Source organism: Sus scrofa, chromosome 17 (assembly GCF_054392235.1).
Source record: "Sus scrofa isolate SSC_HxYL_T2T_F1_AM1 chromosome 17, Sscrofa_HxYL_maternal_Yorkshire_Landrace_v2.0, whole genome shotgun sequence".
Lineage (NCBI taxonomy): Eukaryota > Metazoa > Chordata > Mammalia > Artiodactyla > Suidae > Sus > Sus scrofa.
In genome coordinates this window covers 35,050,056-35,075,313 of record NC_139399.1, presented here as the reverse complement: position 1 = coordinate 35,075,313, position 25,258 = coordinate 35,050,056, and the positions used below count along the sequence as shown (strand labels likewise).

The following is a 25,258-nucleotide window of genomic DNA, read 5'->3' as shown; positions in this document are numbered from 1 at the left end:
CAGAGGACACCCCCACCCCCCACTGCCACCACCCCACCAATGGAGGCAAACTTGCATGTGGTACAATGCACAGATCTCAACTGTACCACTGGGTAAGTTTTGACAAATGCACGTACCTGCGTGACCCCCACCCCAAAGAGAATATAAAACATTTCTATCACACATTAAGTTTACTTGAGGGCAGCAAATCTTACTCAACCCCCTCAGAAACTAGTTGCTTGGGGGCTTGCTAACCAGACGACAACACCAACCCTTCTCACCCCTGGACTGCCTTTGGGAAAGACTTGGAACTCCAACTGCATAGCATGGCTCTAAACGATCCTCTGGCTGCTCCTGCCTCCCAGATGCAAAGCCCATTCCTTGCAAATGCTGGAAGTCTCCGTGAGAATGCCCTTCTGAGTGTAAGCAACTCACTCGGATGGTTCAGCCCTGACATTTAACGTTGTTTTTATTTCTTGCCTTCAAAACTATGAATTTTTACTCTCCAATTCCCTCTTGGCAGTTGCTAAAGAGGAAACGGGAGGCTGGCTACCTCCCTTGTCAAGAGGAATTTGGGCATGAAGTGTGTTTTTTTCCTACAGATGCACACTGAGACCACGTCACACCTAGTTTCCTGCAGCACATGGCTCATAAAACAGCTCCCCAAATCCTACGCTATTTGTATGAGGATCTAAAACACCCAGCCTCAAAGATTCCAGCTTCCCCCCACGTTACAGCTTAAAATCTCTCTAGGTTTGAGGTCAGCTCCACCCAACCAGCAAATTCTTTTAGGAAAAACAAGAAGCCCCTGGATTTTTTTCTAATCTATTTATAACTTGGAACACATGTTGTGTGTCGATTTGCATTTTCTGACTGGGGTAGGGTGAACACTTATTTGGGCTTAGGTCCCAAATGGATGTGTCCAGCCTTGACGTTATGCTGTATAACACCAATGGGTGGGAATCTCTTTTCTTGAACAATTAAATCAAGCAAGAAAGTGAAAAAGGTGGAGTTCCCATCATGGCTCAGTGTTAACGAACCCAACTAGTATCCATGAGGACTTGGGTTCGATTCCTGGCCTCGCTCAGTGGGTTAAGGATCCGGCGTTGCCGTGAGCTGTGGTATAGGTCACAGACACGGCTTGGATCTGGCATTGCTGTGGCTGTGGTGTAGGCTGGCAGCTGACCCCTAGCCCAGGAACCTCCATATGTCATGGGTGCGGCCCTAAATAGACAAAAGAAAAAAAAAAAAAAAGTAAGAAAGTGAACAAGGGACAGAAAAGCAGCATTTTCACAGCAGCTGGTACCCAAGTCCCTTCCTTCCCAGGGTACATGCCAAACACAGGGTTGCACTGAGGTCTGAGAAAACCCCTCAAGGTGGGTTGTTTTCTCCGTGTAGAGATGGGGAAGGTGAGCACATCAAGGTAAGATTCTGGTCCCTACATGTGTTTTCCCCACACATCCAAGCAATTCTAGGACACCAGCTGGGTGTACTGCAATTTAATCTGACACTACACACCTGGAGACAGTGTCAGATCCGATTGGTTAGGGGTCCTACAAGGCTGTATCCTGTCTCCCCCCACTTCAGATGTCAGCTGCAAGTCCTGACTATCACCTGTGCTTCTGATGAACGGGTTCTAGATCAGAGGTTCCCACGACCCCCTCCTCGGGTTCTATTACTTTGCTGGAGCGGCTCACAGAACTTGGAGAAACACTTCCCTTACCAGATCACTGGTTTATTGTGAAAGGACATAATTCAGATGGAAGAGGTTCATGGGCCGAGGTGTGAAGAAAGGGCTCAGGGCTTCTACGCCCTCTCTGAGCCCCACTCTCCCTGAATCCCCACAGGTTCACCAAGCCAGAGGGTCTCTGAACCCCATCATTTGGGGCTTTTATGGAGGCCTCATTACATAGACAGGACTGATTAAATCAACAGCCACTGGCTAATGATCACGCCTCCAGCCCCTCTCTTGTTCCTCAGCTCAGGGGGTTGGGACTAAAAGTTCCAACCCTCAAGTCACAGGGTTGGTTCTCTTGGCAACCAGCCCCCATCCTTAGGTGAGGTCTTAAAGTCACTTCATTAACACAGGAAAGTTGCCTTTGTTGCTCTCATCACTTAGGAAATTCAGAGGGTTTTAGGAGCCTTGTGCTAGAAACAAAGACCAAATATATATTGCTTACAATAAACCACACACGGCCATGAAGCTGGTAAGGGGGCAAGTCTGCACTTACCGTTGGCTTTCTGACTGCAAATTCTAGATTCCTTCTTGCACCCTGCAGGGCACAGGGGAAAAGCCAGTGTTCTCTTTACCTGCTTGGAACTCTCCGAAGTGGTCTTTCCTGCCTATCGTTTCTGAAAGGCTCCTGAGGAAACTGCTGGAGCCACAGAGGCCTGGGGTTCCTATCCAGGTCCCCTTCTGCCCCCACCCTCTTACCATTGGTGGAGGGGTGGGCAGCTGACTCCCCAGACCCAGGACTGGTGTCTGTGCCTGAGGGTTCTTCCCATGACCCTCCGGCTGACTTGCCTGGTGCCCCCTCCCGACTTTCCCATATAAAATCCTCACCCCAACCTTGTCTAGGGGGATTTAAACTTTGATATATAGTGAGATTGAATGGGCTCCAGGACTTATGTCCCAGGTCAGCCTTTTCACAGGGGTGGGGTGGGGCGGCTATAAGAACCCTGCCTTCTGCTAATATCACCTTATTTTCCTGAAACAGTGCCTGGGATCTAAAGGTCAAGTTTCACCTTATGCTCCCAGGGCTTTGTTAGAACAACCTTGAGAAAGAACATTCGCTGTAATATTTCCACGTGATCCCGGTTACCCCTCCAGGTCCTGTGGGAACAGCTTGTGGACGGGCCCTGGCAGTGGTTTCTGCATCCTGTTGGTTTCCAAGGTGTCAGTATTCCCATCAAGGTCAAGTGGAAGTCACCCATGAGGCCTTGAGAAGGGTGGGTGGGGAAGAGCTCCTACAGTTTCTTCTCCAGGACTTGCTGTCACTGGGGGTTGGGGCAGGGTTTTCAGAAACAGGAAAAGTGGTCCAAGTTCCCCTTGTGACTCAGTGGGTTAAGAACCCAACCAGTATCCAGGAGGATGCGGGTTCGATCCCTGGCCTTGCTCAGTGTGTTAAGGATCCGGCATTGCCATAAGCTGTGGTGTAGGTCACAGACCCGGCTCGGATCCTGTGATGCTGTGGCTGTGGTGTAGGCCGGCAGCTACAGCTCCAATTCGACCCCTAGCCTGGGAACTTCTAGATCCCTCGGGTGAGGGCCTAAAAAGAAAAAACAGACAAACAACAACAAAAAAACCTGGTCTGGCAGCTGGAGCAGCATCCAGCTCTCAGAGAGTGAGGGGAGATGACAGCCCATGTGACTATAGAGGCAGCCGATGGGGCCGGGGCGGCTTCTGGGTGGAGGGGACGGCTGGTGGACAGCCGGCCTTGGAAGAAGGACCTTGGGAGAGACCATGGTCCTGGCCCCACTTTCCCCTAATCCTCCCCGGTTCTGGCTGACCCCTCGTCAGCCTCCTTCATGCATGGTTTTCTCCTACTTGACATCCGGATACACTTCTGGGCTCTCTTATGTCCTATATGAGCTTTATGCCTGAAAAACCATACTGATGCTATTGACTGTCAGACAGAGACCTTGCCTTTGAACTTCAGACCCATTTATCCACTGCCTACCTGACATCTGCACTGGGACGACCCTCACACATACCAAGCTTGATCTGTCCTAAATTCATCCTTTGACATTTCCTCCTAAATATGCCACCCATCCCCGCCTGCCCAGGCTGTCTTTCCCAGGTCACCGTATTTTCTCTCTCCTACAAACGTGTCATAACTGGCCTTGCTGCTGTCAGTCTTATTTGGCTCCAACCCCTTCCCTACGAAGCAGTCAGAATCTTCTTTCTAAAAGGTACAACCGGAGTTCCCATCGTGGCGTAGTGGAAATGAATCTGACTAGGAACTATGGGGTTGTGGGTTCAGTCCCTGGTCTTGCTCAGTGGTTAAGGATCCTGTGTTGCTGTGAGCAGTGGTGTAGGTCGCAGACGCGGCTCGGATCTGGCATTGCTGAGGCTCTGGCATAGGCCAGCAGCTGTAGCTCCAATTCCACCCCTAGCCTGGAAACCTCCATATGCTGCGGGTGTGGCCCTAAAAAGACAAAAGACAAAAAAAAAAAAAAAATAAAAATAAATAAAAGGCACAACCACGCCATGCCTTTCTTCTCTTTGTTACCAGGGATCACAGTGTCCTTTAAGAGGTGGCTTCTCTGGGCTCCAGTTTCAACCCTCTACCTCCCCACTGCCGCCCTCGGCAACCCCCCTCCCCCAACAGAGTTGCTGCTCTCGGGTCCTTTGGTGCATGGAACGTTCTCAGATCTTGGTCTTCTACAAGCTGTTCTTTCAGCTTTGAAAAAGCCTCTCACCTCCTCTACCTACCTGGCTCCTAATGCTCAGAGTAAGAGTCCCTCACAAGCACTGCAGGTCCCCCAGGCTCTGTTATACACGGCCACCCACTGCCACACCTCCTGCATGACCAGCTCTCAGCAGAGCTTGCGTCACACTTGGTTTTGGAATTGCTCCTGTCATCATCTCCTTCCAGAGGCTGTCGTCTAAGGCTCACTGAGGCATCCCCAATGCCACTACCAGCTTAGCACAGAGAAGTGGTCAATGAATGTCTGGTCAGAAAAAGAGTGAACCAGACAGAGGATGGGGGTGAGAACATTTCAGATCACTTCTGTTTACCTCCATAAATTCTGGAGTCAGGTGGGCTCTAGCTTTTTTTTTTTTTTTTTTGGCTTTTAAGGCCACACCCATGGCAGATAGAAGTTCCCGGGCTAGGGGTTGAATCAGAGCTGCATTTGCTGGCCTACGCCACAACCATGGCAACACTGGATCTGAGCTGTGTCTGCAATCCACGCCACAGCTCATGGCAACGCTGGTTCCTTAACCCACTGAGCGAGGCCAGGGATCGAACTTGCATCCTCACAGAGACAATGTCAGATCCTTAACTTCCTGAGCCACAATGGGAACTCCAGTTCTTGTTTTTAAAGAGAAACGGATACTCTCCCTTGCTGCCTCTGGTCACTGCCTCTTCGATTTATTTTACATTTCTAAGCCCCAGCTCGGAAATCTGATTTTCCCCTGGCTGCCTGGAGCCTGCCTGGTGACTTTTCTTAGTTTGGCTGGAGCATGTGGAAGAGACATTTTTCACCAAAATGGGGCAAGAAGGACTCGTTTTCCAAAGCAAGTTAGAAATATTTCTTATTTGGGGCACTTAGGTAGTAGCTAGCTGGCTTCTGAGCAAGCCACAAGAAATGTCAGAATCTGTAAAACTGCCTTCATTCCTCACGGTCAGATACCCGAACTGAATCCCATGCACAGAACAGCTGTCTCAATGGTAATTACCCAATAATTATGACCTGGAGATCCATCTAGGCAAGATGGAAAAACCACTTCAGGACTGTCAGCAGGTCGCTTGCGAGGGTGGGGAGGCCATTAAACCCACACAGGCTGCTGATGTCAGAGCCACTAAAAGATGTCGTGGGGTTACTGCGATGCTAATAAACTCCCTCCCAGGAACAGCTGGAGGCGTGGATGAAGGGAGCTTAGTGTTCGAGGTTAATAAGCCCCTGCATTGGCTTTTCCACGAACCTGGAGCCATCTTTCCCAGCAACCGCTGCATCTCGGCCTGAAGTTGACACAGTGCCTGTTCAACGTGGCTGGTTGTGGGGGGCGCTGGTGCTGGATGGCCCGATGGAAGCCGGGGAGGGAGCCAGGGCTGGACAAGTGGGGTGTCTTCATGGAAGGATGCAGAATGGTTCCTCCAACCCTCAGATGGAACCCGCTGCAGACTCACCACTTCCTAGGGCCCCGGACAGGGGTGAGGGGCATCAGCATCTGTGGGGCTCTGAGAACTGGAATGTGGGCGTCAGACCTCTTCCTTCCAGCTCCTCCTCTCTTCATGTGAAGCTGAAGTGTCATCGCAGCCTTCACAAGCAGAGCCCGACCTCCCTTCCAGCACAGACTCAAACCAGGGCTGGGTCAGGTCTCACGTTTCACCACAGTGACAACCCTCATGCTCCCGGGCCCAACTGGGCACGGTGGTCTCTGCGACATGATTTGCTTTGGCAACAGCACCCCAGTGGGGAGAGAAAAAAATCCTACTGTCCTCTCTCAGCTTCCTTCTGGCTGTGGTTTAAGTTCTTGAAGCCTCAGGTTCCTGAGCGGCAGAAGGGGGCTTAGCACAGCACATAGAGCAAGACTCTGACCCCTGCCTGCCTCACCCTGCATCTGCCTTCCTCTGTCCTCAGATGCAGCCCCCCACCGCTCAGGGTCTCTGGCACTTGCTGTCTTCTCATTCTAAAACATGCCCCCTGCCCTTCAAACACCCCACTTTTTTTTTTACCATTCACTGCTTAGCACAGAAACTACCTCCTTGCCATGTTGGGCACCCCCCTTTCTGTCACACGCCTGTCTGTCTTCATGGGCTCCCCCTCTCCGAAAATCACTCACGGAGATGTCAGTCATGGATTCTGTCCCCCTCAACCCGACGCACAGTCTGAGGGGGTGGGTCTGGTCGGCCTCATTCACTCTGTGTTCCCAGCATCTGTCCAAGTTCCCAGCACATAGTAGGTGCACAATAAGCACTGGTTGCAGAAATGATCCTTGTCTTAGGTTGTCAGAATTAGATGAGCCCATGTGTGCAGGGCATTCCTAGAGTGCCTGGCACATGGGAGGGACTCAATGAATATTAAGCTACTCTTCATGCTGCTTTGTTTGTCCCCTGCATTTTTCTCAGAGCAGCCTCTTCCTCCCTTCTTCTTTGCTCATGTGTCTTCCTCCCCAGGTGAGGTGGTGCTGACGGGGAAAGTTAGGGTCCGTCCATCCATCCATCCACCTACCCACCCATCCACCTACCCACCCATCCACCCACCTATCCACCCACCTGTCCATCCATCCATCCATCCATCCTTCTATCCAACAAATATTTCTTGAGCATATTATAAATACCAGGCACTGTGCTGGGCACAGAGAAATAAGAAATGTGTAAGATGGGCACAGTTCTGACTCTCAGGGAGAGCACCTCTCTGGGAAGACTCAGACAGAGAGGCAAAATAAGTCTGAATGGTACCTGGTAATGAAAACCCAGGAGTGACACCTAACCAGGTTTGGGAGCTTGCAGTTGACATCCAAGTCAATTCCTGAAGGATGAGCTGGAGAAAGAGACAATGGGAGCCCCTGCTATGGGTCCCTTTACCCCCTCTGTAAGTGGTCTGCTTCTAGAGAGCCATTTTCTGTGACCTGACCCCTAGCTTCTAGGGAAACCAAAAGACGGAGCTTGGTTGCGGCAGACAGGGCCACTATTTTGGCCACTACCTTGACGAGACAAAGGGCAGTCTGCATAAGTAACGTTTCCCAGGAAATTAAGGTCCACCCTTTTACATGCCAGCACTTTGACTGTTTTCGATAAAAACACTTCATCCTTAACCTTTTCTGGATGACTCAAAATTACTAGGATGAATATACAGTATTTAATGGGCGTGAAATACAGCAACACTCTCAGGACCTACTGATGCATGAGGATTGCTCACCCATAAAGCTGAGGAAATCAACCTTGCTCTCGATTTAAACAAGTAAAGTGTCTGCCACGTGGTCAGGCAATGGTGTAGTGCCGTACGAATGGCAAACCCAACGTGGACAAGGCCTTACACTCTGGCTCTAGCGGCAGAGAGGTGATGTGGATACATGGCAAAGTAGGAAAAGAGTGGGCCAATGGGGGTGTGGGAGGAGGCTACATGGTGTGCAGCGGGGGCCGTGTTTGGAAGGATAAGAGGAGTCAGGTAGGCGGGCAGGACGCAGGTGTTCTCATAGAGATTTCTGCCCTTGTTCAACACCCTCCCGGTCAAAAAGCTACAACCTAAGGCCACTTGTATCCGAGGGTGGGGGTTGATCACTCTGTCAGCTCACCTGGCTGCCTCTTCCTGCCCATTTATATTTTAGTTCTGGCTCAGGATGGAGACTTTTCCTGATAGTGAAGAGGATCACTATTTACAAGATAATGGGGTTCTAGAATACACTGTTTTAGGTGAAACAGTCGTGGGCTTCCTACTAGTTACTGAGTTGTGAATATTACTGAAAAATAAATGAACTAGAATTTTTTTTCCCCTTAGAACTGTAAAAGTTCAGGAGTTCCTGTTGTGGCTCAGAGGGTTAAGAATCTGACACAGTGTCTATGAGGATGCAGGTTTTATTCCTGGCCTCGCTCAATGGGTTAAGGGTCTGGTGTTGCCATGAGCAGCAGTGTAGGCTGCAGATGCAACTTGGATCCGGTGTGGCTGAAGCTGGGGTGTAGACTGCAGTTGCAGCTCTGATTTGACTGCTAGCCCAGGGACTTCCATATGCCACAGGTGTGGCTGTAAAAAAAAGAAAAGAATTTTAAAAGTTCAAAATGTAATCTCCTTTTCAACTAATGATACTGAAACAGCTATAAATCCAATAAATCCAACAAGAAAGAGTGAAGTTGGATCCCTACCTCACACCATTGGCCGAATGAAAGTTCCTTGATTTTTGTGGGGCTCATGAACTGTAGATTATATCACTGGATTTCTGGTTTCTTTCTTTCTTTCTTTCTTTCTTTCTTTCTTTCTTTCTTTCTTTCTTTCTTTCTTTCTTTCTTTCTTTCTTTCTTTCTCTCTCTCTCTCTCTCCCTCTCTCTCTTTCTTTCTTTCTTTCCTTCTTTCATTCTTTCTTTTCTCTTCTCTTTCTTTCTTCCTTCCTTCTTCTCTTTCTTTTTTTTTGTTTTTTTTTTTTGTTTGTTTTTTTAGGGCAGCATCTGTGGCATATGGAAGTTCCCAGGCTAGGGGTTGAATCAGAGGTATAGTTGCCAGTCTACACCACGGCCACAGCAATGAGGGATCTGAGCCACATCTGTGACCTACATCATAGCTCATGATCAAGGCCAGAGATTGAACCCACGTCCTCATGGACACTAGTCAGATTCGTTTCTGCTGTGCCATGGCAGGAACTCCCTGGATTTCTGCTTTCAAAAGAGAGACCTACATTAGATTTTGGCATCCCTGGAATAAATGAAGATCTCTGTGGCGCTGGTCACAGAGACAGCAGCATCTGGATGAAAATGAAACAGGAAACAGGACACATCCTTTTCTAGTCCTCCTACCCAAACATCTCCCCAAAGGGTAGGCACCCTCCTGTGTGCCACAGCTGTTCATAAACCAGATGTGGCCTGCTTCTTCTGCATTCCCCTTCTACTTCAAAAATGAAGGTGATCTTCAACAACAGAATTAGATGTGCTCCTTGTCCAATTCCAGCAGAATGACCAAAGTGACCCAGTTACGTCATCTGCAGATGGAAAATGTGAATTTGGGCCAAACATCTAATAGGGCCTGAATTTTTGTGTTCATGACATCATCTTGTCACTAGAGCTTGGAACCTGAAAAGGATATGTTTTCATGGCTGTGGGTGTTACTGATATGAGAATTATGTTTAATTCTCTGTTCTCTAAAGGGTGTTGGGAGGATGTCAGGAGATGAAAGGAGGCAGATCATTAAGAGATTATTTATGGCAGACAACCTGCCTGGTGAAGCTTCGAGTTCATGTTCAATCAGGAAGATTTCGAAGCTGGGAAGAGGAATTGGTTTACTTCCAGGGTGAGTTCTGAGTTTTGTTTTTGAATGTTTTTGATTTCCTCTTCCTTGATTGTACCCTTTAATCCCAGTAAAGAAAAAAATAAACAGAATGGATCTTAGGGACATAGGAAAGATTTGCATCCCCTGTTCCTGCCTGTCCAGTCCTCCCTGGAGAGAGTTAAAGTGGTAAAAATCCATAATTCATGGACCGATCTTACTGGTTATTTAGAATGTAGTTTCTGCTCATCTTTCTGCTGCCTGATTTTAGCCACCAGAGAAGACAGGAAGTAGTTGAAATTCATATAGGACTGAATTCTGCTTCTTTATAACTTTGATAAGAGGAAAGTGGGAAGGTGAAACAAACAGGAATAAACAGGTGGCATGTTGTTCATAATGAACTCAACAGATCCATACCCAGGACTCCGAGTGGGGTTCAGGGGCACAGAAGCCAAGCAGAATCTGGGGTGCCGATAAAGATGGGCAAAAAGGATGGATGAAGAAATGAAACGGCAGACTTTGTGCTGAGAGGAGCCAGTGCCTTTGGAGGGAGGGAGGAGCTATCCCAGACCCTGTAGGACCAGGTGGCAATGGTGTGTGTCCTAAGGATGCTGAGGTGGGCTCTCTGCAGGGCTTTTGCTTGGAGCAAGATATAGAGGTGCAAGGCTGGAGCTGAACTGGGCAGTAACAAGGGGAGGCTGGATGATGGAGACAGTAACCTCCCTTCTCCACCCTCTCCTCAGGCAGTACTGTCTCTCCTCAAAAATAAATCTTGGGGAGTTCCCGTCGTGGCGCAGTGGTTAACGAATCCGACTAGGAACCATGAGGTGGCGGGTTCGGTCTCTGCCCTTGCTCAGTGGGTTAACGATCCGGTGTTGTCATGAGCTGTGATGTAGATTGCAGATGCGGCTCGGATCCCGCGTTGCTGTGGCTCTGGCGTAGGCTGGCAGCTACAGCTCCGATTCGACTCCTAGCCTGGGAACCTCCATATGCTGAGGGAGTGGCTCACGTAAAGGCAAAAAGACAAAATAAATAAATAAATAAATAAATAAATAAATAAATCTTGGGAGTTCCTGCTGTGACTCAGCAGTACTGAACCCGACTAATATCCATGAGGATGTGGTTTGATCTCTGGCCTCGCTCAGTGGGTTAAGGATCCTGTGTAGGTCGCAGACATGGCTTGGATCTGGCGTTGCCATGGCTGTGGTGTAGGCCAGTAGCTGTAGCTCCAATCTGACCCCTGGCCTGGGAACTTCTGCACATGCAGCCCTAAAAGGCAAAAACAAAGCAAAACAAAACAAAACAAAACAAAACAAAACAAAACAAAAAAAACAAAAGCTGAACCAATTTTTTTCTTTTTTTAAGCACCTCTCCTGCCCTCACAGCTCATTCTGGGCCTGAAGCCTCCCTCTAAGTCATGAACAGCAGCTGCTGGCAATGCTAGTGCAACTGCACGGATGATAGAGGCCTGGCTTCTGTGTACTCAACACCTTTTTTTATGGTCAAGTATGGCCCCGAGGTGTGTGCTCTGAGGCTGCTCACCTTCTGACCTTGAACTTCCTGTGGTCGGAACATGGTGGAGGGAGGGAGGAGGGAGGCTGGGTTAAAAAAAAAGAAAAGACTATTTGGTGCCACAGAGCCACCCCCAAAGCTCAGGAATGAAATCAGGACAAATGAGAATGGATGGAAGATTGTGATTCTGAAAATAATGAGGCCTGTATAAAGAGCTCCAAAATGTTCCTATTCGCTCTAACAAGTCCCACACTGGGAACACGGTCAAGAGAAATAGCCTCACATTTAAATATGGTTTGTTATTTCTTTTTGGTTTTGTTTTTTTGTCTTTTTAGGGCCGCACCTGCAGCATATGGAAGTTCCCAGGGTAGGGGTTGGATCAGAGCTGCAGCTGCTGGCCTACACCACAGCTACAGCAATGCAGGATCCTTAACCCACAGAACGAGGCCAGGGAACCTACATCCTCATGGATGCTAGTTGGGTTCGTTATTGCTGAGCCACCATGGGAACTCCTGTAAATATGATTTTATGGTCAATTTCTGTAGATCTTTAAACTCTATGAAACTGATGTACTAAGAAGTCTGTGGCATCATTCCTTATAACAGTGAAAATCTTTTTTTTTAATCTTTTGTCTTTTTAGGGCAGCAACTGTGGCATATGGAAGTTCCCAGGCTGGGGGCTGAATTGGAGCTGCAGTTGCCAGCCTACGCCACAGCCTATGTCACACCAGATGTGAGCTGCGTCTGCAACCTACACCACAGCTCACAGCAATGCCAGATCCCTAACCCACTGAGCAAGGCCAGGGATTGAACCCTGCAACCTCATGGTTCCTAGTTGGATTCGTTTCTGCTGTGCCACAATAGGAACTCCGCTTCTAACAGTGAAAATCTTGAAGTAGCATCAATGTCCAATAGCAGTAGCATGATTAAGTAAATTTTGGTATAATGAGGATATTAGCCTGCTTCTAGAGACAATGTTTCTAATGAGATTTTTAAGGAAACTATGTTTGATGTAAGAAATATTTTAAAAAGCAATGTGCAAAATTGTATAACGTGACCTCAGCTATGTCAGCCAATCTAGAGAAAATTAGGCAGAAATGTTAACAGTTGATGTTAACGGGATTCGACAACGTGTGGTTTTTATTTCATCCTCTAGGGCAGCAGCATCCCCTGGGCAGCTACAAGTCTTGTGTGGTTATACAAATTTAAATTAGTTAAAATAAAATTAAAATTACAAATTCAGGGCTTCCCTTATTCCAGCCACATTTCAAGTGCCTGCAAGTTTCCTGTGGCCAGTGGCTACTATATCTGAGAGGACAGCTAGAACATATCCATTATTACAGAAAGTTCTGTTGGGCAGGTACTGCTCTTGAGTTTTCTCTAATTAAAATGTCTCTAATTTTCTAGGAAGTCTCTGAGCTATTATTATAATCCGAAAAAAGGAATTAAAAAAGTCAAGTTTAGATTAGTGGACTGCAGGGAAAACCCAAGAGATGATTCTAGGAAAGGCAAAACAGAGTCAAGGAGACTTCTACTTAAAAGAAGCAGCGGAGTTCCTGTCGTGGTGCAGCAGAAGCAAATCTGACTAGGAACCATGGTTGCGGGTTTGATCCCTGCCCTTGCTCAGTGGGTTAAGGATCTGGTGTTGCCGTGAGCTGTGGTGTAGACTGCAGACCCGGCTCGGATCTGATGTTGCTGTGGCTGTGGTATAGGCTGGCAGCTGTAACTCTGATTTAATCCCTAGCCTGGGAACCTCCATATGCCTGAGGGGGCGGCCCTAAAAAGGAAAAAAAAAAAAAAAAAAAGGAAGCAGCAAAACTTTAATGGCAGCTTAAACACTATGGAAGATACTGTTCTCAGATTGAGCTGTGTTCACCAGAAGCAGGGGTGGGGGGGTGTGACCACATGTGACCCAGAAAACGGAGCTTAGAGGTGGGATTAGTCAGTGTGCCCCTGGGTGGCTGGAGCAGAGGGGGTGCTTTGGGGGGCAGAGGGAGACCCCACACGGGGGTGGATGCTCAGACAGCGGCAGTGCAACAGCCCCAGTGGAAGGTTGTCCAGCAAACCCCTTTTGTTTGGATTTCGTTCTCAGCCTGACACCTGACCGTAGACACCACTACGGCTCACTCACATCTGGGTCTCTCTCCTTCGAGGCACAAAGCTCAACCCATGACCTGGATGCCCCTTGCATGGAAGTGGGCACATGTGACTTATCGGGACAATAGTTAGGGGCGGCCAGGACACACGCCACTTCCAGGTCTCATCAAAACCCGATCTGCATTGTCTTCCGTGCCCTCACCCTCTCGGCTTTCTGGGTGACTGTAGCGAAGAAGAGTAAGAGGGTAGAACCATCGTAGGGAATAAGCCTCAAGCCCTCAGTTCCTGCTTAAAGAACCATGGCAGCTTCCAGAATAGAAACATCTGCAGTGGATACTGAGCAAGAAATAAACCTTTTGTTGGGCTACCTCAGACAGATTTGGGAGTGGGTTGTACTATGGCAGTAGCAATGCTTACTCTGACAAATAAATTTTAACTTGACCTGCTATGGGGAAGGTATTAACGCAGCAGGTCTGATTAATCTTGCCTCCCTCCAGAGGAGCCTAGAACCATGACTGGCCCTTGGCTGATCCCTGGGAATGTGGCCCTTGAGTGTTCTTTATGTTACAGACTGATGATGTTGGTGTGTACACAGAAGCAACACGGGGGTGTTGGGGGCGGGGGGGCAGGCTGAGCCAGCTTGCCAGCATGTTCAGCAAGCTTTACTATGTGTAACTGGTGTCTGTGCTGGGATTCTGAATGTTGTTACCATGGCAGTTCATGTAGCAAGAATGCACCTACCTGACCAGCCCTCCCCAAAGCCTCAGACGTCATCTCTAGCGCATGTCTCTGTAGCCTGGGTGGAGCAGGATTTGGAAGCCTGCACCTGACCTCTCTGGACTTCTTACTTTCCTGTGGCTTTTACTCCAAAGGCTTTGATCTAATAAACCTTAGCCATGACTATGACCTTCTATAGGGAGTCCTACGAGTACTGCTGCTGAGTTAGTGAACTCAAGGTAGTCACGGGGCTCCCCAGATACCTCCCACATGAGATCCTTCTCCAGGAAAAGAGAGAACAAGTATGCTTTCTATCTGGCACTTGGATATCTTACTATCATCTTCAGGCATTCTAGCATGTACATCAAACTCTTGTGAACTGGGTTGATGTGAGTCCATTCATCAGAATCTGACAATGACCTCACTGTTAGGAATCTTGGGAAGATTATCTGGAGTCCTGTGACCACCCAGTGGATAGTGCCCCTTTAACGGCTAACCTAGATGACATTTCTTCAGTCTCTCTTATATGCTTCACATAACATGTGATAAGATGAAGCAAGCTGACATGATTGAGGCCAAGAGCTGTAAGCGAGGTAGAAATAAGGGCTGTGGAGAGAGATCCCATTTGGCAGGGGTGGTGGTGATAGGGTCTAGGAAGGAATCCTGAATGAAGTGGCATTTGAGACAGACACAGAAGAGGAAAAGCGATGGGGAGTGTGCATCTGAGGCAGGGATGCTAGAGGACAGACATCAGCAGGGGGAGCACAGGACACTTCCAGGGGCCGTGAGTCTGTGGGCTCTGGCTCAACTCTGTGTAATGTCCAAGACAGTGGACAGTTGGGAGGTTGGTGTTTAGGGAGCATTGCTGGGGGACCACTGAGGGCTGATGAATATCTGTTTACTTTACAATCACTTGAGGCTAAGTGGTCCTACCTGGGCTTAGGGACCAGGATCAAAACTCACGCTGTTAATCCCACTCCTGGGCATATACCTGGGCAAAAATCTAATTCAAAAAGATATATGTATCCCTATGTTCATAGCAGCACTATTCCCAATAGCCAAAATATCCAAGACATGTAAACAACCTAAATGTCCATTGACAGAGGAATCAATAAAGAAGATGTGGTACCTATGTACAATGGAATACTACTCAGTCATAAAAAATGAAATAATGCCATTTGCAGCAAAATGGATGCAACTAGAGGGTCTCATACAAAGTGAAATAAGTCAGAAAGAGCAAGACAAATACCATATGATATCACTTATATGTAGAATATAAAATATGGCACAAGTGAACTTATCTATGAAACAGAAACAAACTCACACACATAGAGAACAGATTCATGGTTGCCAAAGGGAAGAGCAGATGTGGAAAGGATGGACTGGGAGTTTGGGATTAGTAGATGCTAACTAGTATATAAAGGATGGATAAATACAAGGTCCTACTGCACAGCACAGGGAACCATATTCAATATCCTGACATAAACCATAAGGGAAATGAATATGAAAAAGATTGTATATAAATAACTGAATCACTGCACTGTACACCAGGAACTAATACAACATTGTAAATCAACTATACTTCAATAAAATAAATTTTTCAGAAGTCATTAAGGGAAAAAAACAAGAAAAAAATTAACTCATAACCCCCACCATTAACCTCTAATAGAAAACTGAGTAAAGGGCATAAAGAGATAACGATGCTACAGAAGAACCCAAAAGGCCAATATATGTAAAAAAGAATATTCAGTCTCTCTGGTAACTAAAGAAAGATCAATTAAAACACAGTTAAAAAAAACTCATGCTGTTGAATCTCTCATAAAAGTCAACAAAAACATCACTCTGTAAATCCATATATCACATAAGTTTGACTGTTTATCATTGTTCAGCAATTGTTGAATGAGCATCACATGATCTGGTCCTGCCTCTCCCCCAGCTACATCTCACGCCTTGCGCCCTCATGCTCTCTAGTCCCCTTACACTGGACTCCTGTCTCTCCAACAGGCCAAGTGCATTCTTGCCTCAGGGTCTTTGCACCTGCTGCTCCTTTTGCCCGAAATGCTTTTGCTCTGTGCTGCCCAGTTTTACCCTGGCCGTCTCTCTCTCGCTGTCTCTCTCTCTCTCGCTGTCTCTCTCTCTCTCTCTGTCTCTGTCTCTCTCTCTCTCGTTATTCAGACTTCACCTCTTAGAAGCAGCTCTCCCAGACCCCTGAGGGTCAGGTGACGCAGTCTCTCTCACCATGTCAGCACCCAGCTTCGCAGACGACAGAGAAAAGACCTCAGCCCTCGGGACACATCCTGCTTCCTTCCACCTCCTCAGGCTCATCTCTACCCTCTGGCAAAACCTCCCAGCCAGCAGCTAACTTCCCATGAGCCAAAACTGTGTGCAACTCCCTGCACGGTTTTCAATTTCATTGAAACTGGTTGGACACACCTTCCTCAGCAGAAACAGCCATGCGTGGAGCAATTCTGGACTTTTTTTTTTTTTTTTTTTTTTGATTCATCCCAGGTTCACAAGGATGGCTCAACATACACAAATCAATCAACGTCATAGACCACATTAACAAAAGAAAAGTAAAAAACCACATGATCATCTCAAGAGATGCAGAAAAAGCATCTGACAAAGTCCAACATCCATTCATGATAAAAACTCTTACCCAAGTGGGTATAGAGAGAACATACCTTAACATAATCAAAGCCATTTATGGCAAACCCACAGAAAATATAATACTCAATGGAGAAAAGCTGAAAGCCTTCCTGCTAAAATCTGGAACAAGACAAGGATGCCCACTCTCACCACTGTAATTCAACTTAGCATTGGAAGTCCTGGCTAGCAATCAGACAAACAAAAGAAATAAAAGGCATCCAAATAGGAAGAGAAGAGGTAAAACTGTCACTGTATGCAGATGACATGATACTATATATAGAAAACCCTAAGGACTCAACCCCAAAACTACTTCAATTGATCAACAAATTCAGCAAAGTAGCAGGATATAAGGTTAACATTCAGAAATCTGTCACATTTTTGTATACTAACAAGGAAATATTAGAAAAGGAATACAAAAATACAATATTTTTAAAAATTGCACCTCAAAAATCAAATACCTGGGAATAAACCTGAGCAAGGAGGTGAAAGACTTATATACTGAGAATTTCGAGACTTTTTAATTTTTTTTTTTAATTTTTAGGGCCACACCCGTGGCATGTGGATGTTCCCAGGCTAAAGGTTCAACTGGAGCTGGAGCTGTCGGCCTATGCCACAGTCACAGCAACGGGGGATCTGAGCTGCATCTGCGACCTACATCACAGCTCACAGCAACACCAGATCCTTAACCCACTGAGTGAGGCCAGGGATCGAACCTGCGTCCTCATGGATCCTAGTCGGGTTCACTACTACTGAGCCATGATGGGAACTCCCCGAGACTTTTTTATCATCTGATAAAATGAGCCACAGCAATTTCTTTAGAATACACACTTATGACACAGACAGACCAAAGCAGTGCTCAGTAACACATGCAGTGGAGCACCGGGCACCAGGTTAGGTGTGAATACTTCAGAGGCATAGTACGGTTTCCTTCCAGATACAGACAGAAATCTCTAAGTGGAGTTTCTCTTTGTCTCTGGTCACCATCTGGGACAGAAATAGCCATGAGCAGGGGCGGGGGACACTTTGTTTTGACAAGTTAGGAAAGAGCATTGAAATCTACCTGGATCCCGTGTCACCCACCTGCAAATCTGCCTGGAGTTCAAGGTCAGCTTAGCCTTGAGAAAGACCTCAGGGGACCCCCACTGCAGGGGCCAACTGTCACCAGACCCTTGGCAGACAAGGCTTTGTGCATTTTCTGTCCCTCCCTTCGTGAACAGAAATATTTTGCATGTAAAGCAAATCCACAGAGTGGGGGATGGCAAATTAGGGTCCACCGGCTGTTTTTGAGTTCAGAAGGGCTTTTCCATTTTTCATTGGTTGAAAAGATTCAAAAGCATGATAACATATCGTGACATGTGAGAATTACATGAAACTCAATTTTCATTTTCTGCAAATAAAGTCGGACTGAACCAGCCACGCCAGCCACGTCCATCCACTTGCCATCATCTGTGGCTGCCTTTCGCCCACACAGCAGAGCTGAGCAGTTGTGACAGAGACCATCCGGGTCTTAAAGCCGACAGCACTTACCATCTGGCCCTTACGGTCAACGCCAGGAAATCATTTACTGGCTCTGCTTCTGAGTCCTAACTGTCCCCATAGGCCCGATCTTTAAGGACATTGTCTGGGAGCATTTCTTTGAGACAAAGTCATGTTGGCCAAGGCCATGAGAAGCAGAAAAAGCACTTACGTAGGAGCCGTAATCCACAGCCAGGGTCTGCAGGGCCCAGGGCAGACCGAGGCCGATGAGGATGTCAAAGACATTGCTCCCGATGGAGTTGGACACGGCCATGTCCCCCATGCCTGCAACGACAAGAGGTCACTCGAGTGAGGGAGGTGGTCCCTGGGGGCGCGCTGGCCCATGAAGACTCATCCCAGCCTTTGGCCTGACAGCCAGAGACCTGGAAGGCAGGTGTGCCAGCCCCCGTGCTCCCAGGCCACCACTGTAGGATGGTGCCGGCTGTAAAATCATCTACTGAGTATGTGTTTTCCATAGAATAGAAAGAAATATACATGGTTTAACTGTTGACTTTACTTCAAATATGATCACTGGTTTTAAAAAAAAGTTCTCTTGTGGTGCAGCAGGTTGTGGGTTAAGGATCCGGCGTGGTCACTGCTGTGGCTCAGGTCACTTCTGTAGCACAGGTTTAATCCCTGGCCCAGGGACTTCCACATGCCGTGGATGTAGCCAAAAAAAAAGAAGAAAATATGATCAATGATTAAATGTGATTCAAGAAAGCAAACATGGTTCCAAAAATTTCTAAAACATCTTATAGAAAGGTCTATAGGGCTCAGGTTCACAACCCCTACAGTTCAGTGATATCACCCAACCGCTCTCACTGTATCCAGTTCTTCTTCTAAATGCTTGGCCATGTTAAGAAGAATAATCTAACCAGCAGAATTTGGGGAGGACCAGTGGAAGACAATGGCTAAGGGTCGCAGCTACCTTTGTATTTGCTGAAAACACATTTCTGGCACAAATCGGGCATGTGAGCGAGAGGGGGGCTGGGGAGGCCACGGCCACCTGGGAAGGCAAACTCCGGTCTTAGCTGTGGGGAATGGAGGGTCTGTCACACACCGAAGAGTGAGTGACCTCTGGCAGCTGACACTTTGAGCTGTTTCCTGGTCCATAAAATGGGTGTGTGTGCATCACTACTCCACAGAGTTGCGTGTAAGTTCAACAAGATAACATGCCTAGGAGTTCCTGCTGTGGTGCCATGGGTTAAGAACCTGACTGCAGTGGCTCAGGGTGCTGTGGAAGGCATGGGTTTGAGCCCTGGCCTGGCACAGTGGGTTAAAGGATCTGGCGCAGCGGAGGATCTGATTCCGTCCCTGGCCAGGGACTTCAATATGTTGCCTTTAAAAAAAGAGAAAAAGGGGTAACGTGCCTAAATGGCTTTGTTCAGTGTGTGGCACTATCCTGTATTTATTGCTATTTTTAGTAACAGAAGTAATACAACCCAAGTTGGATTACATGTGGGTGCTACCTAGAAAATGTCTCTGCCTTCCTGCAGGGTGGATCTTCTGGCTTCTTTCCCTGGTTATTCTGATGCCAAGAAGCCTTTTGGCCAACGATGTTGCCCACGGCTCCTTCCCAGCCGGATTTGGTGCCCTGGTAACTGCCACGTGGCCACCTCCCCACCCCTGCCCCCAGCCAGCCCCCACCCAGTAGGAAGGCCTTCCTTCCCCGTCCCTACCCACTCCAGGCCCCACCTTGTCTGGCCACGATGAGGCTGGCCATGCAGTCGGGCACGCTGGTTCCGGCCGCCAGGAAGGTGATTCCCATGATGACATCAGGAATTCCCAGCGTGTAACCAATGATTGTGACCTGGAGGCGGTGGGAAGAGGTGGTGAGCGGAGGCAGGCACCAGCCCCGCCAGCCCAGGACTCTCTGACCAAGAAGCAGAGAAGCCCGCTCTGTGGGCGGACTCTCCTGGGCCGCGTCTGTTCTGCATCAAGACAGAGGGCAGGAAGGGCTCCTGGAGCAGACGGGGCTGTGCATCAGGGCCAGGATGCACTAACGGAGGTTATGCTTTCCCAGCAAAGCGTGGCCTCTTTCACCTGTTCCTGTGGGCGAGGCAGGTGGCTTGAGAGAGAAGAAACGGAGTTTGTGGGAAGAGGCAATACTGGGGCAGTATCTGAACTCAGGACCTTCCGGGGAAACTGAGAAAGCATGGCTGGGAATCTCATCATCCACGCTGCAGAATGAGACTTGACAAGAAGTGGAAAGGGGCTGATGTGCATCCACCATCCAGTCCTGTGGGAACAGCCACAGGCAGCTGATTCCTTTCCTCCCTTTCCTGGAAGCGTGGTAACATCGCCTCCATCCACAGCATCTTCTGCTCCATAAGGGCTCACGTTGGCACAGAGCTATGTGATGTGTGTGGGCTTAATTTCTTTAATTCTCACCGCAACCCCACGGAGTAGGTGCTGTTACTATCTCTGTCCTTCGGATGAGGAAATGGAGGCACTGCCTGAGGTCCACACAGCACGGGGACCTCAGACAGCGCCTGAGGAAGTGGCACAGGGGCCATGCTCACTAGACAGCAGACCCACCTGCACTGGCTGCACCTCTATTCACAAGGGTGTGCGGGTTGGTGGATGGGGGGTGGGAAACAGGTGATGCCTGCGGCATTGCTTCCATTATGTAAACGAGCCCATTCTGGCCCCTAATTTCCAGATGGACAAACTGAGAGGTAAGAGGGGTGTGATGGGAGCAGGTGGCAAAATTGAGGGAGCCGGAAGAGACCAGTTCAGTACACTTGGCCTCAGGAGGGGGTTGCAGGCAAGCGCTGAAACGACTGATTAGGTCGTTCTGGGGGCCACTTGCCCTCCCACACTCTATAAAATTACAAGAAATGCAAACCACAAGCAGTCAGTAGCTCCTTCAGGCTGGGGACCAAAAGAGACAGCTCTGCTGAACCCTGACATAGCTCCCTCCCTGTCCAAAGGTTAAACCCGCTGGGATGCCTGGTGTGACCCCTTTCAAACATGAGAACCCATCTGTCCAGTGTGGAACTGAATTTGCATGGCCCTGGGCTCTCTGCCCTCCGCTCTCCAGGGATGAAAGTGAGACACAGAAACAAAGCTTTCTCTTGGTCATTCTAGAGCCTTTTGTGAAATGGAGCCACAGAGTTCTGGCTGACCCTTGCTTTTCCTTTCTGACCCTCGGCGGGGTCCCTGCAGGAAGCAGTTTGGCTCCGTGGGCCCTGGCCTGGGAAGGAGCCGCTGTCCTGCTGCTGGTATTGTTACCATGGTTACGGCTGAGCCTGGAGTTTTCAGGACGTGATCCTCCAGGTGGTCTGGGGTGGGGGGGTTGTTCTCCTGGTTGCCCCTTCACTCCCGACCATTTGCCAAGGGTTCTCACAACCTCCCCCGAAGCCGGAGGAGCAGACAGATGGAGGGTGAACCTCAGATCTGTCAGCTACCTGTATGATAGTGGACTTCAGAGGAAACCATTGGGCCCCCTGGAGGTCAGGGACACCAATGCCATTCCCCAAACCTGGCACTCCATAACGTTCAATGAAAACATTAATGAGCACAGGATGAGGGGGAAACCCTGGCTCTAAGATTTGGATTGAAAAAAACCAGTGATCTGTCTGTGATGCTGAAGGCAAGGAATAATTATGAGTTAGGCTTATGCATTCATTCTTACCTCCAAAATAATCTTTTCAGAAACTTTTTTAAGCTCTGGAATGTAATTCTCCAGAATTTAGACTGCATTTCTACCCGACACTCAAGCATGATTAGATGGGCATCATTTTGTCGTGGCTTCTAACTTCTGCCCAGCTCCAACTCCAATGAATTGGGTTCACTTCCCAGTTAAAAAGGAGCCTCACACATGGGCGGTACTGTGGATGGCTGGGTTTCCTAGAACAGCTTTGGGGCAGAGGCTCTTTTGAGTGACAGCCCCCCAGCCAATGCCAATCCCTGAATCATTATTATCAAGGGACTCTTGAGCAGTCACCAGCTCCAGTGACCTCCTTCTCTGGTTGCACAAACAGCTGAGATGGGGAAGTGACAATGGTGGATGGGATTACCTCTCTCCAATACCTCACACCCTCCTCCAGCTGGCTGCCCGTGACTCTGCTGTTCTTCCCATGAGAGTAGGTAGGGTATTTCTCCCCCACTCCCATAGTGTGGGCTTGGCTGATGGAGCGTGGGTGGAAGTCCAGCCAAGTTCCTCAGAGGCACCTGTGTTTGCCCTCTTGCATCCCACTCATCTACCATGAGAAGTATTCCCCAGGTAGCCCCTGGTCCAAGGAAAATGAGCAAACACAAGGAGTAGAAGTGAGCCCCGCTCTGCTGCTTGAATCCAAGGTAACCCCACAGAAGCTGGGAGCAGACAACTTAACCAGTGTCTGCTATGATCAGTCACCCCTCGGTCTACCTGCTGACCTGAGCAGGAGGACATATGCTTGTGACTCTAAACCACTGAGGTTGGGGCTGGTTGTTACACAGTATACTGTGGCAGCAGCTGACTCATACAGTTATGGACTGAAACCCCCAACCCTGCTCCCCTCTGCTTGGGAGTGCTTTTCTCTGAAGAGATGGGACATTGCATAAGGTCCTAGACTCACCATCCAAACCATCATGTAGGAGAAGGCTGCGATCCACAATGTGGAGGAAGCGAAAGTCACCATAAACCACTTCTCCCAGCGGGGTTTGTTGCAGTTGGGGACCGTGAAGTACAAGACAAAGCTCAGGGGCCAGGTGAATGCCCATTTCACTGTTTCCAGTTTGCCAGCTGGGAAAATAACAAAGGCAAAAAAAAAAAAAAAATCAGTGAGCCCCATTTCTCTGCTCCACCCTCCACACGGCTGTCCTTAGGCATCTGCATCCTAACAGAAGGCCTGTGAAATAAACCTGATGTGTTGCTCTTTTCCCCAGAGAACCAAATGGCTTTCTGTGGCCAACAAAACCATGTGGAACAGAAACTAACCACTGCCCACCTGCTAGTTAGGCCTCAAAATTGCCAGGATGAGTCACTTCTGAGTAATACAGGGCTGGGAGGGTGGTTTGGCAAAGGGAGCTGGGTGGTAAAGGATGAGGAAGGTTCTCAGGACACAAAAGGGGCAGGGGCCGGGTGTGGGGGTGGGGTGGAGGTGGGAGAGGGGAGGTATAGACAATCAGCTTCCTGTGGATGGGCAACCACATCCCAGATTGCATGGTGTCAGCAGTCACAGCGCCACCTAGTGGAGCTTCTCAACATTACCGGCCAACTTGGCTGAAATCTTGAAAGATGTTCTGAAAGCTCTCAAGGTTGTTAAAACACAGCTTGAGGGTTTGCATCCCAAGCGGCTATGGATTTGCAAATTAAGAATTTCTTCCGGGAGTTCCTGTTGAGGCTCAGCAGGAAACAAATCTGACTAGTATCCCTAAGGATACTGGTTCGATCCCTGGCCTTGCTCAGTGGGTTAAGGATCCAACATTGCCATGAGCTGTGGCATAGGTCACAGACATGGTTCAGATCCCGTGTGGCTGTGGCTGTGGCTGTGGTGTAGGCCAGTAGCTTTAGCTCTGATTCGACCCCTAGCCTGGGAACTTCCCCTGGCTTCCTAAGGGGACTTCTGCTCCCTCGCCTGCCTCACCTCTACCTGCTTGTCACCCACAGCCAAAGCGAGTCTCAGAAAGCAAACTGTTCCAGAACCCACCACTAGCTTTCATAGCCTTCAGAATAACACCGCATCTTCCCACCCCGCATCACTGACTGATTTGAATCCTGCCTACCCCTCCCCGTTTACACCCCACCTCCTGCCCAGACTCTTTCTGCCTCAGGGCCTTTGCACTTGTGGTTCCCTCTGTACAGATCTTGAGGCTGGAGCTGTCCTGTTTCACAGGCCACCTCTTAGCTCAAGTGTCACCAGACCCCTCAGATCACCCAATCTAAGTAGGATCCCCATCCACCCCATTCTTTGCTTTCCTAGCATCTGCATGTATCTGCTTCACAGCAAATGTTTTCTTTCTTTTTTTCTTTTCTTTTCTTTTCTTTTTTTTTTGTCTTTTTGCCTTTACTAGGGCCGTTCCCATGGCACATGGAGGTTCCCAGGCTAGGGGTCGAATCGGAGCTGTAGCCACCGGCCTACGCCAGAGCCACAGCAATGTGGGATCCGAGCTACATCTGCGACCTAACACCACAGCTCACAGCAATGCCGGATCCTTAACCCACTGAGCAAGGCCAGGGATCCAACCCGCAACCTCATGGTTCCTAGTCGGATTCGTCAACCATTGCGCCATGACGGCAACTCTGCAAATGTTTTCTTTCTGAAGTTATCAGGTTGATGTGCTTCCTCACTATTTTCAGTTGCCCTCGAATTAGACTCTAAACTCTCTAAGAACGAGTATTTTTTCTAGCCTGCCCACCACTGTTTTGATGCTACAAATAGCGCAGGGCTTACATCACATGCTACATACACATTAATATAAATATCAACAGTTGTAACATTACTACAAACAATCTAATATGACAGACCAAAAGAAATGATTTGTATTTGAGAATCTAAGGGCATCCTGCTCACAGGTGCACAGTAAGGCAGAGAGAACAGGTAAAGACGGGGAAGACCCTTCCCGTTAGCTGCTATGCATCTTGTTAGGTTCAAGGTTTGGAGACAGTAAAGTGAGCAGTGAGCTGCCTGCTGTGCTTGGCTGGATGACAAAGCAACGAGAGGACCTGAGAGCTTTTGCGAGGAGCTTCCAAACACCGCACCATCCAGAGTCTTATATCCCACATGCCTCCTGGAATTCTGCACTTTATTGGTCCCTGCGCCAGGCTCATGAGGTATGAATCACTGGCCTCCCAGTCTTCCTGAGGCTCCAGGGACAGAGAGAGAGACTGGTTCCTTTAAAACACACACTTAACCAAAGTCACAAGGAAACATGTGAATGAGAAGAGAAATGACATCCATTTGGCTCCCCTTTTTCAGAAAACAGAAAAGAGAAGAAAATGAAGTCAAGACTATGACTGGAAGAGTTCAGAAAGGGATACTGATGAGAGGAAGCTGTGGCAAGCAGCATAAGTTTGCACCAATGAGTTTTGAGGGTTTTTTTTTTTTTTTTTTCCTGTCAGCTGTTTCAAAAATTCTGACTTGGAGTTTCCATCGAGGCTCAGCGAATAATGAACCCGAAGTACCCATGAGGATGCAGGTTCGATCCCTGGCCTTGCTCAGTGA

General features: G+C 48.4%; 1 protein-coding gene across 7 annotated transcripts in view; it reads right to left on the bottom strand.

Moving 5' to 3' along the window:
- Positions 1-25,258, bottom strand: part of SLC24A3 (solute carrier family 24 member 3) — an 808,408-nt gene that overhangs the window by 8,796 nt on the left and 774,354 nt on the right. For all 7 annotated transcript variants that reach the window (XM_085004595.1, XM_085004596.1, XM_085004597.1 and 4 more), the window contains 3 exons: positions 22,670-22,836; positions 19,803-19,917; positions 18,280-18,392 (listed from right to left, as the gene is read on the bottom strand). In XM_085004595.1, the coding sequence (XP_084860721.1) occupies positions 18,280-18,392; positions 19,803-19,917; positions 22,670-22,836 (395 nt within the window). The remainder of the gene's footprint in view (positions 1-18,279; positions 18,393-19,802; positions 19,918-22,669; positions 22,837-25,258) is intronic.